This window comes from Centropristis striata, chromosome 1, assembly GCF_030273125.1.
Source record: "Centropristis striata isolate RG_2023a ecotype Rhode Island chromosome 1, C.striata_1.0, whole genome shotgun sequence".
In the NCBI taxonomy this organism is placed as follows: domain Eukaryota; kingdom Metazoa; phylum Chordata; class Actinopteri; order Perciformes; family Serranidae; genus Centropristis; species Centropristis striata.
Genome location: NC_081517.1, coordinates 33,112,118 through 33,136,360, shown reverse-complemented (window position 1 = coordinate 33,136,360; position 24,243 = coordinate 33,112,118). Strand labels below are relative to the sequence as shown.

General features: G+C 38.6%; 1 protein-coding gene across 1 annotated transcript in view; it reads right to left on the bottom strand.

Moving 5' to 3' along the window:
- The window catches only part of mast1a (microtubule associated serine/threonine kinase 1a), an 84,796-nt gene that overhangs the window by 17,346 nt on the left and 43,207 nt on the right, over nucleotides 1–24,243 (bottom strand). Inside the window, exons 6-16 of the mRNA XM_059338922.1 lie at nucleotides 21,059–21,219; nucleotides 19,195–19,270; nucleotides 16,486–16,695; nucleotides 16,305–16,406; nucleotides 11,456–11,588; nucleotides 9,294–9,361; nucleotides 9,046–9,122; nucleotides 7,009–7,217; nucleotides 6,174–6,312; nucleotides 4,713–4,845; nucleotides 314–479 (exon numbers count right to left, since the gene is read on the bottom strand). Coding sequence (XP_059194905.1) covers nucleotides 314–479; nucleotides 4,713–4,845; nucleotides 6,174–6,312; nucleotides 7,009–7,217; nucleotides 9,046–9,122; nucleotides 9,294–9,361; nucleotides 11,456–11,588; nucleotides 16,305–16,406; nucleotides 16,486–16,695; nucleotides 19,195–19,270; nucleotides 21,059–21,219 — 1,474 coding nt within the window. The remainder of the gene's footprint in view (nucleotides 1–313; nucleotides 480–4,712; nucleotides 4,846–6,173; nucleotides 6,313–7,008; nucleotides 7,218–9,045; nucleotides 9,123–9,293; nucleotides 9,362–11,455; nucleotides 11,589–16,304; nucleotides 16,407–16,485; nucleotides 16,696–19,194; nucleotides 19,271–21,058; nucleotides 21,220–24,243) is intronic.

The following is a 24,243-nucleotide window of genomic DNA, read 5'->3' as shown; positions in this document are numbered from 1 at the left end:
TAGAGCAGTATTCAAAATCTAAAGGTTAAAAACTTAGACTACATCACATGCTTGGGATGCATGACTTGGATAAGAACACTCTGCTGATCCTTAAAGCATACACACTTTTCACATCTTGTTTTGTAATCTTTGTTGCAGTCATAAAATAGAGAAGTGAAACTTACTATGACCTACTTACTATAAGGAAAAACAAAAACCCAGAAACCCAGCTGAATGAAAACATACAAACAACAGCTTTTGTGGTTTCCTGAAAATGTGCAGTTTGAGAGTGTCTTCACAAATAAGTTAGGAAAGTTTAACACTATTTCTTCACCTGTGATGACCTGGCCAAACAGCTCTTCCGGTGTGTCTCCGAAGAAAGGCACGCAGCCCACCAGGAACTCATAGAGGATGATGCCCATGGCCCACCAGTCCACCGGCTTCCCATAGCCCTGACGGAGAATCACCTCTGGAGCGATGTACTCTGGAGTTCCACACACCTGAAAGACAGAGAGGGAAGAAAAGAAAGGAATGAAGAGAAACATAAATATAGACTTTGGAGTTGTTTAACAAACTTAAGGTGTCTTAAGATGCTTTTATCACTGGCCATTTTTCTAAAATATTCTTTAAAGGTCTTTAAGTGTCCCCTCCAGATATGAAATAAGACTTAAGAGGCTTTATTGTCCTTGTAGTTATACAATGACACTTTGTTTGGTAGCATTCAGGAAGGCCAGCAGCAATAAAGAACAGTAATAATAACATGCAGCAAGATAATAAAAAAAATACAATATACAATATAAAAATATATCTATTAGAGCAAGTAAATATTAAAAAGTGGAGCAAACCACTATCTCATTGGCATACATCTCTTGGCCAGCTGGCTGCCCTAGAACAACGATCATAGAGGCTGCTCAGCAGGTTCAAGGAGTATCACTTGAAATGGGACCACTGCTAGTACCACTCCTACAGTATTTATCAAGTGGTTAATGGCGTTTCCAGCTCTTAATGTTTACAATATTACCAAATTATTATATAAAATAACTAAGGGATACACTTTGTTAGGTAACTGACTGACATACATTGCTGCAAACATTTAAACATTCTGGCATCACGATTATTCAATTTTTTTATATTTCATTTGTCATATTTTATTTATATACACTACCCCTCAAAAGGTTTGGGTCACTTAGAAATGTCCTCATTCTTGAAAGAAAAGAACAATTTTTAAAATTAAAATAACATTAAATTGATCAGACATACTTTTTAGACATTGTTAATGTGGTAAATTACTTTTAAAGCCGGAAACGGCTGATATTCTTATGAAATATCTATAATATATTGTCAGCAACCATCACTCAAAACTGTTTTGTGCTGATTTGAGAAGCAATAACATGATCCTTCCTCAGGGTGGTTGAGTATCTAGAGGTAAAGTTCCATATTTGAGCAGGTTAAAATTATTATTTTTTACCTCTATTTTCAATTCATTTTGTAACCACTTTCATCAAAAATACAGTTTGTTTAGTTTAGTTTGTGTGTTTTCTGGGTGACTCCAAACTTTTTGTACTGTTCACATTTTATTTTAATATTTTATGTCAGCCTGATTCATGTAACTGTGACTGGAATAGTTGCAATTGTTTTGTCTATCTTTAAAACAATAAACTATCAATCATAAAAGAAGTGGAGCAAACAATGCAGTGTAAACAGGAAATATTGCACAATAAACAAAATACCATATTGTATTTTACTGTAGGATGCTGTTACATGTACACATATAAAACAGCCTGCAAAATAAATGTTGTTCCGTAATGATTTGCTGTTCAGGAGATCTGAAAGAGAATTTGAAATGTATGCACTTGTGTGAGCATGTGAGTGTCTTACACAACAGAGACATTGGTGTTGAGTGAATGAGAAACACTCTTCTAATCAGAATCTCCTCCAGACACATGAAAAGCGAAGCCCTGGTCTGTTTCACCCACAGATGTCAGTTGATTACTAGCAGACAAACAGATGCCTGCTTCCACCCAGAAGAGCCGAGTGATCTGACTGATTATGACCGGTTTTCATTCGGAGCATAAACAATGACTATAATTGCTAAAAACGTGATTGTTGTGGAGATGGAGATCATTAACGATTCACCATTACAGAATACACCAGGGCCGGGTCTAGGCAGGGGCAAGAGGGGGCCTGGCCCCCTCAAATAAATGTTGTGCCCCCTCAAACTAAATCCCCCAAAATATATTATATTTCATATATTTTTATTATCTCATGCCTCTCTCCTCCGCTCCACTTCTTAATGTCTTAATGTCTTGCTTGCCCCCTCAAATATAAAATATATCAAGTTGTTTCTTGTGTCATGTTTCTCGCCTCCGCTCCATCTCCCCTTTTCGCTCTGCTCAGTGTATCGGCCTGCTGCCGGCTCGCTGTGAGGGATAGCTATCTGCCCAACTTCCAATCACCCTTCAGTATGCAAATGAGCCAGTGTCAGGTTTCTAATAGCAGCTTGCAGCAGTAAACTGCGAATGCGAAGCAAAGGAGCTCTGTTAAACTCGTTCATAGTGTTTTGTGTAGTGACATACTTAACCCTTGTGTTCTGTTCATATTTTTGTTACTCAGCCAGTGTTTGCGGGTCTGGTGGACCCGCTGCATTTTTTGGTTTTTAATTCAACACAATCAAACAATTTTATGTTAAAATACTCTACAGATGTTTACTTCATCCCAATTACAAGCAATATAAACAGCATACATGATTAATATTTGCCCCTTACCTTTGTTAGATCATATTTTTGTATTAAAGTGCTACTCGTTTTTGTTTGTTTTTTTAAGAAAAATGTAATTTAAAAAAGAGAGTTGAAAACATTCAACAAATTTACAATTTTATTTTAGTTATATTAGAGATTTAACCCTTTCAGGTCATGTCAAATGTCCTGCACGAGTAATTGGCATCTGTGTTGGCTGTTTTTGCATTCTTATCACATTGGAAGCCATGCATGGTGGATCATTTCTTGGGCAAAAAGACCATTCCATTTTTTGACATCCAAATTTCTTCACTTGCTAGCTGCTGACAGGGGCTCACCACTGCTCACTGTTTGGTGCCGGGGTTGCTAGCCTTGTGGTTTGTCTTCATTTTGCAACTAGCTGATGCTAAATCTCATCATCTTCTTCAAAATCACTGTCCGACTCTGAATTTTCAGAAATGTGATCCTCATATTCTGTATCCTCTTCCTCTACATCATCATGAAAAGCTTCTCTGGCCTCCTGTACGGAGAATCTTTTGCCCATTTTGAGCAATTGTATTGTATCAGTTGTCACTGGCAAAGCTCCATTTATTGTGCCCCAGCCCAAATTTGCAGCTAGGATAGAGTAGCCTATGTGGAAAAAAGTAATTTGTATTATAAAAATAAAAAAATAATAGTAATAATAAAAATAAAAAAATAATAGTAATAGTAATTTGTATTATAAAAAAAAAAAAAATACAAAAAATACAAAAAAAAATACAAAAACATCCTCCTGAGGGATTGCCACCTTATCGTGGTCAGGAGATTTGAGTGCCCCAGTGACCCTAACCGTGTGTTCAGACCGGACGCGTAGCGAATTTTCGCGTCGCGTTACTCGCGCGAGTAACGCGACGCAAATTTTCGCCCAAGACACTATTTAGCGCCAAATAATTCCCTCCATTTCATTCTGTCATCAACCATGACAAGCATAGCGTCCCTGTACCTGCTCTGGAAGTCCGAGATACGTCGGAAAACACGCCGTCGTGTCTGGGTGAGTGACATCATCCGGAGGCGCACTCAGCACGGAGAGAGGACCGCAGAGTACTTCCACCTTTTTCCCTCCTGCCGACCCACTCCTCCTTCCTGCCTCTTTTCTCCTCTCTCTCGTGTATGTATCTCGGACACTGTCGTCCAGAATCTCAACGCTGATAGGCTGTCCCGACACAGCGTCACGCGAATATTTCGCCAAAGTTGAATTTATTGAACTCACGCGAATTCGCGTTGTTTCATTCGCGCCGCGACATTCGCGTCGCGCGAAACCCGCGATTCGCGCCGCCGGCAAAAATTCGCGTCTATTCGCGTGTTTGCATTGACTTTGTATGTAATCTTGTCGCGCGAAATATTCGCTACGCGTCCGGTCTGAACGCACCGTAAGGGCTAACCCAACAGAAGCTAGTCTTCATAGGGACACCCAAGTTGGGCAGGTCTTAGGGTAGAGGCCTGACAAAGTGCATTCAGTTTAGGTTGAGGGTAGGACATACAACTAACAGCAACCCAAGTTCATATATTGTTAGTGTAACAACAATAACTACAATAAAATAAGTGTGTTAAGCATTTGAGACCACAGTACTTTACAAGGCACTTGTTCAGTGTACCTGCATCCGAGTGAGTGAATTTGTCAGTTAGACATGGTAAAAGGTGCTGGAGCACAATGCCCCCTCAAGATTTGTGGCTGCCCCCTCATACATGCCTGTCTAGACCCGGCCCTGGAATACACAGGAAACACTGTAATGCAATGTTTCATTTGGAGGTTGCTGATTTTGCCAGATGCCTTGACAGGTTGGCACACATGGCTGGAGAAGATGGAAAAATGCTGTGAATGCCAGCTGTTCAAACGTCCCATCTTAGAATTACACACACCTCATTCACACTGTCACTAATTAAATGTATTTGTCGGCAGCCTTTCTTTATCATGTGGTAATAAAGTACTGCATTCAATGTCCAAACAGGGTACTGTACCTGCTTATCCAGGAACTCTCTGGCATCTTTTTCAATGTGTCCCTCGTACAGGTTGGTGGTGAGGCTCATTAGACCCATCTTCGACAAGCCAAAGTCTGTGAGCTTGATGTGACCCATGGAGGTGATCAGTAGACTATTTGGAGAGAGAAAACAGGCATTCAGTTCTGTTGCACTACAATAAAAGCCATATCTAATGGAGTATGTGGTTATTTTGAAAGATATGTCATGATCGCAGGTTGTCATTTATTGTTTTTGAGGGCAGGTTTTGTATTACAAGCCAGGGAAGAGTGCTTAAGTGGAGATATGGACACATGAGACTGGCATGCGGCAAATGAATGTACAAAAAAAACCTTTTCACAGACAGACATGGCTGAGTTCATGCCTGAAGTATTTTGATGTATTTTCTGTCTGTGTCAATTTTTAAGATAAGATCAGATAGAATAAGATAACATAATCCATACTTAAGAGGGTATACTGGGCTTTTAGTGCTTTAATTCTAAGCCTGGGCTGTATCAAGTTATTATCTTATATTATGGTATTTAGAAATCCAGATGGTATGGTTTTCAAAACAGTCAAAAGTACAGACACTTTCTGCAGAAAAAAAACAATATTACTATATAGGAAGTCTCCATGTTTCAGGAGATGGCTTAATGAAATGCTTTCTATTGTAAAGATGGAACAGATTTGTTTTAACAAACAGAATTCACAAAGCTATCTTTTAAAGTTATGGAAGTTTTTGACATTGCTCAGTGAGACCTAACGATATACATTATGGTGATGCTAGGTACTGTAATGGTGGTTTATCTCTTTCGGGTGTGCCTGTTCTATTGTTAAAAAAAAAAAAAAACCTTTCTATTCTACTTTTCTCTAACTTTCTAGAGAACTGAGAGGGAGATGTTGTATTAAGGTAATGTTTTATAGTGCACACTAGATAATCAATTAAACATGACTAGATATGAAATTGTGAAAATATTGCCACATATAACTTTTTTGAGATAACTTCTTCCAACTAAAAAAACCTTATATTAGCCACATAATTTTATTTAACGACCACTACCCGGACATCCTGTCTGTTCAGCCCATTGTATGTCGCTACCAGCTGCAGCAACAGCTGATCAGGTCCTCCAGCGAGAATTTATGATATAAGGGCGCTTTTTTGTTATCTATTCATTATCCTATGGGCCATAAGTATTTAAACCCAGCAAGATTTGTCTAAGTAGGCTAATTGCATAATGGAAAAAAACAGCATTGTAGGAGAGATAATGTCATACATACTGTAATTTATTGTATCGTCTATATAAATGTCAGGATGGTATTAAAAAGCACCATAGAAGTGAGGGAAACTGCAGTCTGTTGATCATTTTCAGTTTGTGACAACAAGCGACACCTTTCACATCACATGTGGTCATTTGATCCAGTGTTAATGAAGAAACATTCATTAGTGCAGATTTAAACACTTACTTGTCAGGTTTGAGGTCTCTATGGACGATGCCATAGTTGTGCAGGTATTCCAGAGCTAAAACTGTCTCAGCAAAGTACATCCTTGCCAGCTCCACAGGCAGAGCCCCGATGTTCTTCAGCAAAGTGGCACAGTCTCCACCTGTGAACAAAATAACACCAAAAATTAAGTGTTAGAGGATTTATGCATTTCGTACTTTCAAAAGGGGAGAGACCAACACTTGCTTGAGAACTGCAGAATGAAAATTATTCACAGAAAGTCTTCAGGATGACGTAATTTAATCCGCTGATGTGGCAGAACAGCTTCATTATAAGTGATTTATTATAACAGTATTAACATTTTTTGTACCTGTGCTTATATATTGGTATGAACGTTTTATTTCATGTGTTTTTTTTGTCTTGTAATCCACGTTTGCACCCCCTAAAGCACGTTTGGCAGCATCATCCCACATGAGTCACTCACGACTACCCTTCATGCCTCAGTGTGTCTGTGCACCAACAGATAACATAAGAGGCACGATGCTGCCCTGAATCTACTGACATTGTATGACTTTCATGGTCGAATATAATTCTGATAGTGAAATAAAAATCTCATCTCTGACGTATCATTTTCATTTTCCTAAGTCTGTGCAGATAAAATCACCAGTTTTTATTTTATCCAGAATAAACTAATGAAATGCAAAGAAAAGCAACCTGATCAAAAATTTTCCCTGACACAGACAAATAAAGGGCGAACGGAACAAGAAAGTCGCCCATTCAGAGTGGTCATAAATCATAATCTTGAGTCCTCCCTCAGTGTAACTAAAGTCTGCAACCAAACCAAATCCGACCCCCTTACCCTCCACATATTCCATGACCATGCACAGATGTCTCCGCGTTTCAAAGGAGCAGAACATCGAGACGACAAACGGGTTCTCTGCGAAGGTGAGGATGTCTCTCTCTACAAACGCCTGCTGGATCTGGTTCCTCAGGATCAGATTCTGCTTGTTGATCTTCTTCATGGCAAAACGCTGACGTGTCTCTCTGTGGCGCACCAGGTAGACAGCACTGGAGAGAAGGCGACACAGAAAAGTGAAAAAAAGGCTTGTGCAGCCAAAATCAGGATTAGAAGAAAGAGAGCAGGAGAGACTATTATAAAGTGTTTGGAAAGATCTAAAAATAGAGAGGATATTCCATTTGCTTTAAGACATGACTTTTATACAGTGTGGCTGAGTGGATATTAAGACCTTAAAACCACAAAATGTCAAACCCCACGCCAGTAACCTTTGAATTTTTTAAATCCTTTAATACATTTTTGAAGCTTACTTCAGAAATATATGTTTTCTTTCATGTGGCCAGATAATGCAGGCTCCTTACTGATGTAACTAGGGCAGCTTTGGATAAACTGAAAATCTTTTAATATGTACTGATTAAGACCGCTGTAACTGCTAGTAGCTATTAGCACTGATCTTTGTGAATTGGACAGTTTTAGCAATAGAATGGGGCCAATTTTGTGGCAAATGCATTCATAGTACCTATGATAAACACTTGCAAATAGCTGTTTTAGCTAAACAGTTTGGATGCATTTGACACATTGTGGGTGCTTTGAGAATTACACATTTTCATTTTGTGCAGGTATAGCATCTGCAAAAGCAGTGCAATTATTTTGAATATGTGCATCTCAGCCGTTTTATCCCACAAAACAATACATTGCATAGTTCTGATAATTAGTTCACATTTTAAACAACATCTTACAAAATACTTTGTTAGCTATACATTAATGTACTTTAGTTAAGAAATCATACTGGTGAGTTTTCATGTGTTAAGTTAGTTACTGATCATTTCAACTCAACACAAGCTGATTTTCAGCAATGGAAACATTTTTATTATCATTATCATCTTAGCACTGCTGCTGTTGTAGTGGTGGCAGTAGTGTCACAGCAGTAGTTTTAATCCTGTTTCCACTATTGCATATTTTATTGATGATTTTAATCAGTTCTTCATGAAACCCTATATGGTGTTTAGTTGAGATGGAATAAAACATGCTTTTTTAATCCTTTTCGACCAATATATGCCAAACTAGATAAGTGGAAAGGTTGTACTCCCTCTTTCTCTGTTTTTACCTCTGATTTAAGTCCTTGACGTACATGATGAATTTGAACCTTAAAGGTCAAAGAATTTGCTCATCAATATCTAAGTATTGTTTAGATTTTTATATTCTTTATCTTTTTATCTGATACTTTTTTTGCTATTCCTTTGTTTGTTGATATTTTTTGGAAAAAGACCTCTGGTATGTTGATTGTTAGTACGACTGTGATGTTACATAATTTCCACCAATGTTTCCTTTTTGTTATTCCAACCTTTTTTGTTCATATTTTCCCCGTCTTGAATTGCGCTTAAATAAAATAAAAAATATATAATCAAAATAAGCCAAAATAAATACAAAAAATTTTTTTAATCAAAATTCCATCATACTTTCTTCCCGGTAAACAAAATATTACATGTGCTTAAGTCAGCTAGTACCGACCGATTTCAACTAATAATATCATGACATCCAGCCACCAATCAATCTGTGGTACAATGCTAAGATGTATTAGCTTCTAGCTCGCAGCTGCAGTGACATTGATTGTGATGCTGGTGGTGACAAATTGTCTACAGACAGACGTACAAAAACCTGCCTAAGTTCTCAAAACTGCTTGAATGAATGCTGATCGTTGACCTTGGAACCACTTACAATACTGCAACTTTTTCACAACTGTCAGACTCCTTTCACAGTGTTTCACAGCATACTGAGGTTAAGTAAAGATTTATCTCATTTTAAAACACCACATAACATCTTCAGTGGATTTGATTAGTTTTCTATAAGGGCTTAATGGGGTTTAAAACCATTTCTTACCCATAAGCACCATTGCTGATCAGTTTGATGCTCTGAAAATCTTCTTCACTCGGTGGCTTGATGGCTCTCCCTTTTCCCTGATGACACATTTTAAAATCATCATTATTCAAACCGACACACATGCTGTTTCAATTAAATGTTCAAGAGCCTTTGTTTCTTTGATGGTTTTGATAGCTGTGTGTGTGTATGTGCAGTCATACAGTGAATACATGTGAACACAGATCTGTCTGTGCCGAGTTGCTCTTTACCTCTGCTGAGTCATCGGTCTCTGGAGTGTGTGGACCCTCGCTGTCGTAGCTGTCAAGGCTCACGATTTCTGTTGAGAAACATGTTCGTTAACAAGCGAACCTGGTGTTGAAATGAAAAGAGACATTTTTTAATGCTCAAACACCAGGCCTCCCACACTGCTGCGAGCAGATAAAAACACTGCAGCTGCTCAGATGTCTTAAACAAAACAGCTATTCAATTTTAAAAACAGATGAAGGGCCAAACGTGTCAGATCACAGAAAGAAAATCACGAGTTAAAATAGCTTCCTCCTATTAATTTTTCTTGTCTCTTCAGCTCTCCCTCCCCCTTACTTTGTACCTCCTCATTCCTTGAGCAGCACTAGCAGCTAATTTTCTGTGTTTTTCCACTCTTGTATGTGACAGCTGCAAGAATAAACGGATTACAGGACTGTTTTGTTGAAGCGGAGAAATAATTGACTAATAATTAACTTTGCAAAGCGTTTGCAAAGCCGCTCTGTAGATATTAACTGCATGTAAAATAAAAGTCACTGAGCTGACAATGGTATATTCTGTCAGTTTCTTTTTGATGCTGAAAACAACTGATCTTGTCTCTGTGAGGAGCCAAGAAAAGAAAAAATAAGAGTGTGAGAGTGTGCAAGCAGCTACGTGGGTCTGCATGTGTGTCTTTGTATGACAGTGAAGGTGCAAAAGAAAGTGCAAGATCAAGATATCAAGTGGCACATTGTTAGCAGAGATAAGATGAGAAAGGCCCATATTTTTCATGGATTCAGAAATAAAACAGCAGAGGTTTATTGTGCAGAGTCATTCTGGGTCATTTAACCCATCAGCTAATGAACAGCTCCTGATGGATGAGACCCCGAGCGGCTCCGCAGATGTGAATTAAAAATGTGAGTTTGGGGGCAGAGTCTGTCTGAGCCGTGATGATTAATGAAAGAAGGAGATGCCGTCGCAACGCCAGACAGCAAATGATCCAGTCAGTTCAAACTTTACATCTCCTACATGCTCATCCAATCCAAATTTAAAAAATACAATAAACAAACAAAAAACACTTTAAAAGACAAAAGGACAATAACATATTACACACAATAAAGCAACTCTCATACTGAATTAAAATCCAAAGAATAAATATGTGTATAAATATACAAATATAAAATATGTGATAATATTTAAGAATAGGCATTGTAGTGACCAGCCTAACATGCAGAGGCATCTTTTTTATCGGAATTTTTTTTTGCTATTTCTTTTTTGTTGATATTTTTTAGAAAAAGACCCCATGTATATTAATTGTTAGTATGATTGTGATGTTACATAATTTCCACCAATGTTTCCTTTTTGTTATTCCAACGTCTTTTTATATATATATATATATTTTCCCCCATCTTAAATTAAAAAAAAAAAAATATATATATATATATATATATATATATTTATATATATATATAAATAAATATATTTATATAAATATATTTATAATAACAAAAACAGTTGAATAAAGTGCTGTACTCTATGATCGAAAATGACAAAAAAACACAATAAACAACAAAAAAAACACTTTAAAAGACAAAAGGATATTAAAATATTGCACACAATAAAGTAACTCTCATACTGAATTAAAAGCCAAAGAATAAATATGTGTATTAAGATAATAATTAAATGCAGGCAGTGTAGAGGTCAGCACAACATGCAGAGGCAACTCGTTCCACAGTTTAGTGGCTTCAACGACAAATCTCCCCTGTGCTGCAACCGTGATTTTTGAACCAGAAACACCTGGTTATTATTATATTATTGTCTGTAAGCTCACAGGTTCAACACAGGACAAATATCTGTATACGAATGAATAGAGGACAGTGTCAGTGTCAGAAATAAGAGTGCTTTCAGTCATGCTAAGCTAAGCTAATCACCTCTGGGCCCAAGCTCTGAATTAAACGACATGAGAGTGGTATGAATCTTCTGATCTGTCTCGTGGAAACAAAGTGGAAAAATGTATTTCCCACAAAGTTGAATGTCTACTTCTTTGTTTTTTGTGTGATTCGTTTGAATTCAACATGAGACCACGGTTAATTCCCCTATCAATAAATACTGCAAGAAACCAACCAATCTCTTACGCAGCAAATTAAAAACTTTTTACTTTATTATACGTGTGTATCTTTTTTTCTCTTACCCTCCAGTGGGTCTCTGGTCAGCCCCAGCTGGCTGATGATGTATCGAGGGATGTCTGCCTTCATCAGTTGTCCTTCTTTGGCGTGATCCTCCGCTGCCTCCAGCAGATGGTAAAACTCCTCAGGGTTGAACTCCTGTCATTGGTGGGGAAGAGACTATGAAGTACCAAGATAAAGATCTACCATCACGATTAAGATGTAGTATTCATAGGTACTCTAAGGGGAGCTGAAATATAACATAATAATAACAGGGTGCAGATTTAACATTCAGCTAGAAAAAATGTCTTCAAGTCCACAGCAACAGAGTATAAACACCTTCAGAATGATTTAAAGACCAGTGCCGGAACCGCGTCATCTCTCTTCACATACTGTAACCCCAATCAGCTCCTGTCAACACCAGATAATTGCCACTTGAAAATCAACACTTGCTACTACACAAGTGTTTGAAGTATAGGATTGCAGAAAGAAAATGGCCGTCCCTTCTATTGCAAAATTTAATTAATTAAACTAATTTTCATGTGAGATCAGCAAAAGGTGACCAGGGATGGAAGGATTTTGAATGATTAAAAGATTGCTGTTATAGGCAACTTATCATGATATAAAACTTGACTCATGATATTCTGCCCAGTCATGGTAGAATCATGATATAGATATTGTCACTCAACGGTCTAATATGCAGTTTAGTAGGTACACCTGTTCAACTGCTTGTTAACACAGATATCTAATCAGCCAATCACATGGCAGCAACTCAAAGCATTTAGGCATGTAGACATGGTATAGACGAGTTGCTGAAGTTCAAAGCGAGCATCAGAATGGGGAAGAAAGGTGATTTAAGGGACTTTGAACGTGGCATGGTTGTTGGTGTCAGACAGGCTGGTTTGAGTATTTCACAAACTGCTGATATACTGGGACACACAGCCACCTCTGGGGTTAGCAGAAATTGGTTTTGAAAAAGAGAAAATATCCAGTGAGCAGCAGTTCTCTGGGCCATAATGTGTTGTTGATGGCAGAGGTCAGAGGTGAATGGCCAGACTGGTTTGAGATGATAGAAAGGCAACAGTAACCTAAATAACCACTTAAGACACGCAGAGGAACATTTCTAAATGCACAACATGTAATGTTGAGTAAAATATTATCCCAAAACAGATTTTTTTATTTTTTATTTTAACAAGCTTGAGTCATATGTACCTTATTTAGGGCTGCAGCGTATGAGTATTTTTACTGTTAATTAATTGTGTGCATTTTTTTTTTGTTCTATTAGGTATTTAAGATATCTGGAAATAGTGAAAAATGTCACATTACAGTTTCCAGGAGTCCAAGGTGGTGTCTTCAAATTTTCCAACCAGCAGTGAAAAATTCATAGAAATTCAATTTACTTTCAAAGAAGACAAAAAAATTTTTACCTTTGAGAAGCTACAGCCACTACGTCTTTGCTATATTTGCTTTAAAAGAAAAAGTAAATACATTTTTAATTAAGATTTTCCAGCTTCATAATGTCCTACTTGATATATATTTTGGTCACAATTTAATAAGAAAAAAAAAGCAAGTGATCATATCAATAATCGTTAATGTTATGCATTTATGTTGTATAACATATTCAAATATACCCCATACATTACCCCATACCCTGGCTTGTTTTTGTTTGTTTGTTTATTTTTTGGTTTTGTATTGCGTTTTGGTTGACTATTGTGTCTCTTAGGGTTTTTATTTACTACGTATGAAACACGTTAAATGTATAAAAAATGTGCAATTAACTCTGATGTTAGCAATTGTCTATACTAATAATATATAGAAATATCTGCATCAAAAATCTGGTATCTGTTTGGCTTTGATTGATCAGTATGTCGGTAACATATTACAGGAGCATGTATCACAATATATGAATGTATTGATTATTGTTTAACAGCTGAGTATTGATCCATGATGACTGACTTTCTCCTCGGCAGAAAGAGATGTGAAAACTGAACTGATGTAACATTGTGTCACATCACGTTATTCTGTTTAAGTATGTCCAGGTGCTGAACCTATTATCACTAAAGTTCACTTTAACCTGCTGCAAATTCATGACCAAACACCGCTATGGGGATGTCAAACAAACACAATCAGTGTTAAAACACCTCCCAACTTTAAATTGCTTTCCTGAAACATCCTTTTTTTCCCCCCAATGAAACAGCCCTTTGTGGTGTCCTGTGGGATTCTGTTTCATTCCTGTTGGTGGAATAACATTTTGATTAGAAAGCAGAGCCTGGGGCAGCCGGGATCATTTCCTCCCTCTCTGCTCTCTCATATCTGCTCCCCTCGACTGGAGAAAAAGAAGAGAGTACAGAAAGGGAGGAATTAACCTGCCTCTCTGATAGCTCGCTCTGCTCCAGGATAATATCCCTGCAGCTAACAGCCGACTCACTGTGTGACATTTTCAGCAAATCACAACTCGTAGCTGACTTGAATGCTAAATGAACTCTGCAACATTGTATCTGTGTGTGTGTGTCTTCTCCTCTCTAACCTACGGGGCTGTGAGGATCTTAAAGTCCCCTCCACATCCTGCATGACCCTATCGACCTCTTCTGACGGTTGCCTTGGAAACGGAAAGACGAGCCGTGGGGCCGGCTGGAGGAGGGACGACGCCAGTGATGAGCATGTGAAGCCATCAATCAGTGAGCTGATATCCAGGTATTGCTAAGCCTCCTGCGCATACAGAGAGGCTTGTTATTACTAAGTAAGTTGTAGTGAGTTATGTTCGGTGTAACGTGTCAAGGACAAGGCTCTGTCTCCCCGCTGATTCGATGTGCTGCTGAGGAAATCAACAAGCAGTGGAGGTGGATAGAATATTTTACAGTTTTGAGGGAAGTTGGAAAAATATCCTGCGGCGGTATAGATAGTGCATATACTCTGCTGCTGCAGAGACGAGCAGCAAGTCTGATGCACTGAAGTACACAGCTTAAACAAATCCATGACCTCTACTGCATAATGCAACACACATACATTCAAATAAATAATGAAAACTGAAGGTGAAACTACATTTTCTTTGCAAGTGTATATAAGCAGTTCTGAATGCAAGGTGACGTGTATTAGATTCAGTTCCCTTACTTCAGTAAAATTAGTAATACCACACTGTGAAATTACTCCACTGCAAGTAAAAGTCCTGCATTCAAAACTTACTGAAGTAAAAGTACAAAAGTATCAGCATCAAAATGCACTTAAAGTATCAAAATTACAAGTACTTGATATGCAGAATGGACCCACTCAGATTATATATTACAAAATGTATGGATTATTATTTTTGATCAATTTATGTAAGCAGCATTTTACTGTTGTCAAGGCAGGTTTCATTCTATTTTAACTACTTAATATACTGTTATGTGGCTTAATTTATAAACATGCAGTGGGGTAAAAAGTACAATATTTGCCTATAAAATGAAGTGGGGTAGAAGTATAAAGTTACATAAAATGCAAATACTCAAGTAAAGCACAAGTACATCAAAATTGTACTTAAGTACAGTACTTGAGTAAATGTAGTTACATTCAACCACTGGCAACACGAATTCATAGTAAAAAGTGTTCAGACTAATGGTGACAAAGCAACAGGCTATGAGTCATTTTTAGTGGAGACAGGAGACATAAATCTACAACCTGACGTCCAACACCTGTCACCTTACATCTTAGGCCCCAAACCTGAAGACATAATCAAAGCTATTTTTCATATTTTGGAATCTTTAAGAACCTCGGAGGAGACACACACACACACACACACACACACACACACACACACACACTTTTTCACACCCTGAGTAATACTACTCATGCAACTAAGCTCCATGATCAGTGGGATGTCCTTTTAAGAGCAAAAAGAAATTCAGAGATGAAACCCTTCTGATGAACTCATATCAAAAGAAGCTGTCCTTTTTTGTGTCTGAATACAAGCAGCTGAAGTTCTTCTGAAGGCAGCTGGAAAACTCTTCTAATACTTTTCAGTTCTCTACAAAAAAAAGAACAATCTTGTCTTTTATAACTTCACTGATGGAGCCTGAACATTTAGCAAGAAATGTAAATGTAAGGCAGCAACAGTTGCTCTCTGCTACATTGTGAATAGTTGTTTTTTTCTGTTGAATGAAATTCTAGATTATTTAAAATTGTATTTTTATTTATTTATTATTTCTTTCTGCAAACTATGGTTGAAGGTATAGGACACAACAGGTAGGTTTTAATTGAATTGAAGGTTTTTTTTCTCAATTTTTTAAAGATCTAAGATGGAGGTGTGGGCACCTTGACTATTTTTAATGAGGCTGCATGTAGGTATATTATCATGGAGTGTGCATTCCTTGTATGGAGTGTATTAACTCAGAAAATCTCTTTATCTTACATCAATCTGCCCTAACTAATTTGATAAAAAACAATATTTTAGAGAGATTTCAGGTCTTTCTATGTGTCATGAAAAAACCCAAAGCAATATATAAGATTATTCTAAAAGTCTTAAAGTCAGTATTCCTTTTCGGAGTGACAGCACATCTTCCAGCTGTGACACACTTAGAAAACTTTTGTTTCATCCCTTCAGACTGAGTACACAGCAGACAGCCTGCCACACTTCTGCTCATTCTTTAATGACATTTCAGCGTGAAGGAGTCGACCCTCCGTCTCCGTGGGGGAGGACAGGAGTCTCTCCCAACAGATGAAGACAAATGTGAAAAGGCCCTCAGAAAACAAAGGATCTTGTCACTCGATTCATTAAAAGCTCATTTGGTGAATCTGTATCAGTGTGTGTGTGTGTGTGTGTGTGTGTGAGAGAGAGAGAGAGAGAGAGAGCGACTGTTTCACAAAACTCACTGCATTATCAGATGGAGGGATGAAACTCACCAAACACTCGAGGAGCCTGGCTGGACGAGATATGATGATGAAGAGCTTTTTGACCAGCTCGATGACGAAGGTGAGCTCCGAACTCTCCGAGCGCTCATAGGCCTGACAGAGAGGGAGAGACGGGTTACAGATGTGCATGGCTTGAAAATAGTTTACATTTATCTCCACTTCCATAACTCACGTCGTTCAGCAGCCTCTCCAGGTTCTCCTGCAGTTCACAGAAGTAGACGCTGGTAATGAGACCCTCGCGGGATTTGGTCAGGCAGTCTCTGGACAGCTCTGCAACCTGGTGGTGGATGAAGCTGAGGACCCCGTCTGCCAGCGGCAGAACGCTCTCTGGGCAGTAGTTGTGGATGAACTCTGCCAGCCTCTCCTCCATCTGAGCTGTGGCCTAAATAATACAAGACGGTGGTGAACTGTTAGTTACTATCACATGTGAAATCAGTTAAATCAGTATCAATATTGTTTAATTTATACACCTATTAGTGGGAGTTAGAGAAAAGTGTTATTCAGTGGTTGAATGTAACTAAGTAGCCCTACGTTTACTCAAGTACTGTACATTTTACTCCACCACATTTAGCTGACAGCTTTAGTTACTTCAAGATTTAAAATGAAAAACATAATCAATTTAAAATCATTTTGCAAGAAATTAAACCACATAATAGTATATTAAGTGGTTAAAATTAGCCCTACAGGAAAATGCTGCTTAAATACAATCTGAGTAGGTCCATTCTGCATAACGAGCACCTTTATTTTTGATACTTTAAGTACATTTTTATGCTGATACTTTCTTACTTTTACTTTAGTAGGTTTTGAATGCAGGACTTTTACCTGCATCAGAGTAAATTTCACAGTGTGGTATTAGTACTTTTACTAAAATAAGAGATCTGAATACTTTTTCCACCACTGGTGTGGTTTTGTGTCCGTGTTTTAACACACCAAAAAAGGGTAGAAAACTATTTTGGAACTCCGTTATGTAATCTGATTTGTAATCTGTATAAAACCAGTTTCTAACAAAAACAAATGAACAGAAAAAAAATACCTTACTCCAGCTTTAAATGTCACACTTGACAAAACATACACAATGTGAAAAAGCAAGAGGCAAATAGTCCTAATTGTTTTTCTTTCTGTAAAGAACATGCGGCAGTCTAAAAATATCACAATACCAGAATTCTGACCCTATTAGGCATCCATTAAATACCTACTGCTAATTATTCTCCTCATAATGGAAGTGAGGATGCAGCAATGTTGAGTTTTTTATTCACAGTCCTGGGAGGTGAACAATTGTATGTGGGAACGCTCATTAGCACTGCTTCACAATGTATTACTGTGTGTGTGTGTGTGTGTGTGTCTGTGTGTCTGTGTGTTAATACAGTGTTTGAGGAAATCTAACTGCAGATTGACACATATTTCCATGTTATAAATAGTTGTTTTCAGGCATTGAGTTTTATATCCATGTCTCAGTGTATAACGCACGCAGGCAGCTTTAAGTTTGATTACATATTGGCCTGGAGAAAGATACGTGATCTAATTGATTTTGTGCTCATGATCGACGACTCATAGGTCAGGTCTAGTATCTCAAACGTGGGCGACCTCAGGGAGTTTTCACACATCGCAATGTCAACAACTTGCCAAGAACTGTGAAATAAAAGCTCAGCGGCCACCCTCTGACTGAGAGCTGTCTTTATGTTGGAGGTCAGACGAGAATGGTAAGCCTCTTTCAAAGTAACAAGGGCAAAGAAATACAGAGATAACAGCTTTAGTGCGGCAGGAGGGAGCATCAAAGTGAGAGAGGCAGGAAACATTTAAAAAGAGAGAGGAGTACGACGTGGACCAAAGGTCCCGTGGCCGGGACTCAAACCGCAGGACATTGGCCGAACAATGATGCTACTGGGGCTACTTACACTCTGACTCATGTAGCGCTCTGACTCATGAGTGTCTGCATGCTGGGATTGCATTTCTGCCTGAGCCTTGTTGAAGGAAATTACTTTTGTGAATGATCGGCTATATTTTCAGACCATATGGTAGAAATGTGGACTGGAGTTATCGTGACTTGGACTGAAAATAAGTGAATTAAAGACTTGTGACTTGAATTGAAACATGATGACTTGAATGAGTTGACCATACATTTCATGTTTTTTAGTTTAAATATAAATATACATCATAAAATATAAAAAATGCTCAATGTTGTTATTGTTTACAAGCATCATGACCAATTCTGATCAGTCTTTGAGGGCTGATGTTAGCTAATATTAGCCTGATAATGACTGATATCACCAATCAACACAATAGATAGAATAAAATGTTGCCGTTGTAGCATTAAGTTTCTTTAAACCACGGATACGTTGAAACCCTTGAACCCCCCCCCCCCCTTGAAACCCAGACCTTAATTAAGTAAAATTTCATTGTTGATCGCATATTAAAATGTTAACATTTAATTTAATGTTGTATTAGATGGCCATTATCTGTTGAATAATCTTCGACTTGGGACTTGACTTTTCTAAACTAAGGACTCGACTTGACTTGCCCAAGACCTCCTTTAGAAACCTGTTAGCAATAGCTGATACCCTAATAAATCTAAGTCCAATATTCACTCTCTTTAAGCTTTATTTTTGGTCTCCACCAACTCCTGAGGGAAATATCTGATGAAAGATTAAACAAAAATTGCATTTAATTTTTAATGTCTTTTTTAAATTAATTTAATTTGTCTTGTGGGTTTTAAAAAAGTCTTGTAAATCTAATAAAAATGTGTTCAAATTGTTTTAATTGTAGAGTGATTCAGTATAGCTGAAGATGTTGCCACTGACTGGATGCATATTGTTTGTGAGTGTAAATGATGTTCGTGCGGATGCACAGTATACGCTTGTGTATTTGTTTGTATGAGGCTGACCTTGGGGAAGCGCTCCTTGTAGACATGGTTCATCATCACTATTTCATTGTCATAGCAGGATGGAGAGCGCCCCGGGCTGCAGAGAGACAAACACAGAGCAGGAGTGTAATACACAGCACAGAGTGAGGGGAGGCAGACGGTGAGATGCAATATTTTTCACCTGAATGAAGGAATAATTCACTGTTTCCCCTCGTATCCATCCTGTCTGTACATTTATGTTAATAGACCAATCATATATTCAGTAAACTCAGATGAGTCTCTCTAATGGATCTGGTGTCATCCTGCACGTAACACCACACATGGTACTGACGTCAGATAAGCGTGAATACATTCAGAGTCACATGTACACTTTCCTACAAACACATGCACTGAAATATGGCAAATCAACACTTGCCCCCAAATACTTTTCCTCATATCAACTCATATTGTGTTGAATTATACATTCACAAAAGAGAAGCATATCATGAAAAGATGTCTTGTGGGCAAACAGGGTTTAGCTTCACAGAAAGATGTGATATGAATAGAAATAATGAGACATGTCAAGGTACAATATCAAGGCATTCTGCATACTGAAGCCACAAGAATGAAGATTATCTAGGGCAGCAACTGCTGAGGAGCTTAATATGAAAACTGAATACTGATAAGTAGTGACGTGTTGTATGTAGTTAGGGCATGTTGCATCCAGAGGGGCGGCTATAATAGGTGTGGTTGGAGGGAGGGTACACCAGAGACTGCTGCTAATAGAGAAACTGCTGCACTCAGGAGAGGCTCGAAGCACTGGAGGGTGGACTGATACTGATATAATAAGAGTGGTGGAAAGCAACAACATTAAGGTTCATTTACTCAACTTCTCTGCGAAAAATGATGTACTCGTCGTGTACTGGGGTATTTCTATTTTCTGCTACTTTATCCTCCTACTGCAATACAGTTTAGGGGTTAATATTGTCCTTTTTTAGCTGATATCAGCAAAACCGTTGTTTCCTTCATCCAGTGTAGATGGGGCCTTTAACAAGTGTGCAGAACCGAGGATATGTAATAAAATTTGCATATTGCCATCTGCTTCAACAGAGATACAGTTTCCCCAATAAATACATTTTCTAGATGTATTATTTTGATTTCAGGAGTTATGTTAAAGTCTGATCTTCATCCTCGACTTCCATAGAGAAGGAAGTTGTCCCTGCACACTAATTTAAGTTTTTTCCTTCTCATAACCTTAAAGGGCCTTTTAATTAAAGCTTGACGTGATGTTTTTCCTCACTAGATACTCTCTAATAATCATTCATTCATTGTTTATTCATTATCCTTAACCTGGAGCCACCAGACACATAGAGACAGACAACCATTCCTGCTGTCATTCACTCCTACAGGCAATTAAGATTCACCAATAAAACCTAAGCTGCATGTCTTTGGACCGTGGGAGGAAGATATGGAAGAGAACCCACTCTGATGCAGGGAGAGCATGCAAACTCCATACAAAAGAGCCGCAAACCGGATTCGAACCCGAGACCCTCTTTGTTTGAAGCAAGAACGTTAACCACTACACTACCCTCCAATCAGCTACTTACAAATAATGCTTTGAGCAATGTTAATATCAGACTTCTGTAGTCAGAAAACAACCTGATGGTTAAACAATAAATCATGGACGTTTTGTATCTGGAGAAAAATGTCACAGCACTTTGTTTTTGATGGACATGGACGTGACTTCCTGTTACAAGAAGAAACCAGTCCTTATATGGCTTCTGCTCTCAGGGATGAATTACAGGTAAAAAAGAAAAAAATAACAAAATTAAAGTTGGCTAGTTGCCCAGTAGCTGGTCAACATTTGCTAAAACGGTCTTTTGCCCGTGACCCTCTGCGCTCTCACCTGAGGCTTCGAGAGCGAGGGCGGACGTGCGGCGAGCGTCGGCCCCCGTCATCGTCCGTGATGCTCTCAGTACTGCCAAAGTGCTTGGACAGGAAGTGCAGCTCGTCCATGGTCGGCTGGAAGGGCAGCTGGTGCAGACGCTCCTGGGACGAGCTGGACGACTGGAGGGAGACATGAGAGAGAGACGGGGTTAAATTATGAACTGCTCTTTGTTAGATTTTCTTTCAACAATCTTCCCTCTGTAGCTGCAACATCAATATTTTAAAAATAAATATCCAGTGATGGGGGGAAGGCATCAAAAAAACAACACATGGCAAGATTACCTTAATCGAGAAGAGAAGAGAAGAGAAGAGAAGAGAAGAGAAGAGAAGAGAAGAGAAGAGAAGAGAAGAGAAGAGAAGAGAAGAGAAGAGAAGAGAAGAGAAGAGAAAAGCACAAGGTGTACTATGATGTGAGTGGGTGGAAAGAACTAAGACAAAGAAACGACTAACTTAAAAGAACAAGAAAGGAAGAGAGAGAGGTGGAGAAACAAGAAAAATATCCAGAAGGAGTTGGTGTAGGAGGAAACAAAACAGAGTAATGTGGATTGAACACCAGAGCAAAAAGACTGCAGGGAATGAAAGAGTCTCTGCACCTAAAAGTTGACTGCTGCCTTAAGTGTCTGCTGCCTCGGGGGGTTAATGGCAGCACTATTCAGCTTTAAACAAAAGACCTTTCTTCAGTGCAGGAGGGAAAAAACCAGCCTGGATCAATGGGAGGCTTAATGAACACATCTCCCGATGGGACACCATGGTTGGCTTTGGCCACACAACGATTTCTGCGATAAAAATCCATTAGAAACTCCATTCGGGTCTCAGCCACTTGCAACCCTCCAGAAAAGCACTGAAATGATGATGTTGTGAATGCAGCAAGTCTAGTCAACAGAATCAATTATGAATCTCCCCAGATACACAGAGATTTCACAGACTGAGGAAACGCCAGTGGAAATGAAGGTTGTCAGCGATGAAGAACTGTCTGGCTTTGTTATGCAGTTACAGTTTACCTGAGTCAGTCAGCTTCAACAGCTCTGTAATCTGCCGATGCTTTGGAGTTTGTATTTGCAAGTATATGTACTCTAGTAAGGGTGTAAAGTTTCCATTTCTAGCTCTGAAACTTTAAAATATTTCCTCCCACATAACAAGACAGAAGATGAAAAGAGTCTCTGCATGTTTTCCCTAAAAATAAACTGTTTGAAGCATGCACACATGCAGACAAACTTTATTTCCCCCAGTTTCTTTGCTTGTTTGTCAGCAGGGTTGTTGAAAAAACTGCTGGCCCAATTTTCATGAAACTTGAAGGTGAGGTGAAGTGAGGAGGGTGCACAATGGGCCAAGGAAGAACCCATTAAATTTTGGAGTGGATGTGAATCACAAGGCGAAGGCACACAGTTTAGTTTTCACTATTGTTACCATTCATGGCCTTGGTGAACATCTGTGCGCTCTGGTAGCTCTGTCCTTGTAACATACAAATCCAAACAGTTTGCAAATTGACCTCACTGCCCAGACACTGAATGCTCATGAGTCATTTATACAGCAGCAATGTTTTTTATGAAGCTAAATTAATAATTCATTAAAAATCTGCATTTCTGTTTGCAAAGTCATTATTAAATCATAAAGTTTAGGATGACTGTGTCTCATAGATGTTTGGCTCTAAGTTATTTTTGCAAAGTATGATGTAAATATACTGGTAAACTCTAGGTCACATCAAAATGTAGCTTCTTTTATGCACACAGGAATTTTCCACGTCACATGTGACTTAAAGGAAAGATCAGCAGTAAAAAATGTGTTTAACACCTTGAGGGTGAATTGAGATAACTAGATTTGTCGCCTTGCGGTTGAATGCTTCCACCAACCACTAAAGTTAAGTTTACATCCATATCTGTTCAGACTCATAAATGTGTGACGCATCCATATTTTGGAATTTGTAGCTTCTTTGCAGCAACATCCCTGTTTGAAGCATTGTCTCCTGTCATGACAACAACTTTTGATTCTCTCAGAATCAGCTCCACTGGCCGAGCATGTGAACACATAGAAGGAATTTGACTCTGGTTTTTGTCTCTCTCAATGAACTTATACACTAATAGACATACAGCAGAACAAGAACAACAACGCCTAACAAGGTCAAGTCAAATAAATGTTATTTATCTATCCTATATCATAAATCAAAACATTTGCCTCAAGTGGGCTACGCAATCTGTACTGCAAACAGCATCCTCTGTCTTTATTCTACTCAGATGAGGACAAACTGGGGAAAAATACAGAGGCAGGACCTCACTGCCAGGGCGGACAGATGTGGAATCACTAACACATACAAAATAGATAGAAAATAGATAAACAGACAACATTACGGCATAGAATCACCAGTTTCAAGCTGGGCACCCAAGATCTGTTTCAATTCAGTATCCAACCAAATGTCCCCCTACTGTTTCTGAGTTATGGTGTTTAATAACGGCCAGAAAAGTGTTTTTGCAGAACAGTATGGTGTCACAGTGAAGTTGACCATTGACCTTTTGAGTCTAAAATGTCATAATTTCATCCGATGTTTGCGTGTAATTTTGTCAGAACTGGTGTAAGAATTCTTGAGTTGTGAATGAAAAAAGGTGTTTTGTGAGGTTGATGTTTGACCTCCAAAATCTAATAAAAGAACGTTTGTGCCAAATTTGTAGAAATTCCTTCCAGGCGTTTCTGAGATATTGCATCCCGAGAATCGGACCCAACAACCGGAAACATGATGCCTCTGGCTATGGCTGTTGCCAGCGTTGAGGCATGATCTGAAGTTGGGATATGACAGCTGGATTGCATGTGTCCTGGTTTAAAACTGTGGTGTTGTGATTCAACAGATATTCAAACAAAGGGAATACAGAATTGGGATTTACAGACAGATGACGGTTTTCTTCACCTGTAAGCCTTCATCCTTCATACCTCCTCCCTCTTCTATCTGTGCGTTACCTCCACTCTCAAGTGTTTACATTCTGCAGCTTTCCTGCATACATTTAATTCACATCTACCTCTTCATATAGGAAACACCTCCACACACACATCTCCTTTCATCCACTCTCTTCAGTATGCAAGAGTCCTGCTGTAACTAATCAAGCGAGTAATGGCCCATGTAAGAACTAGCAGAGCACTGACAGGGTGAAGGGGGGG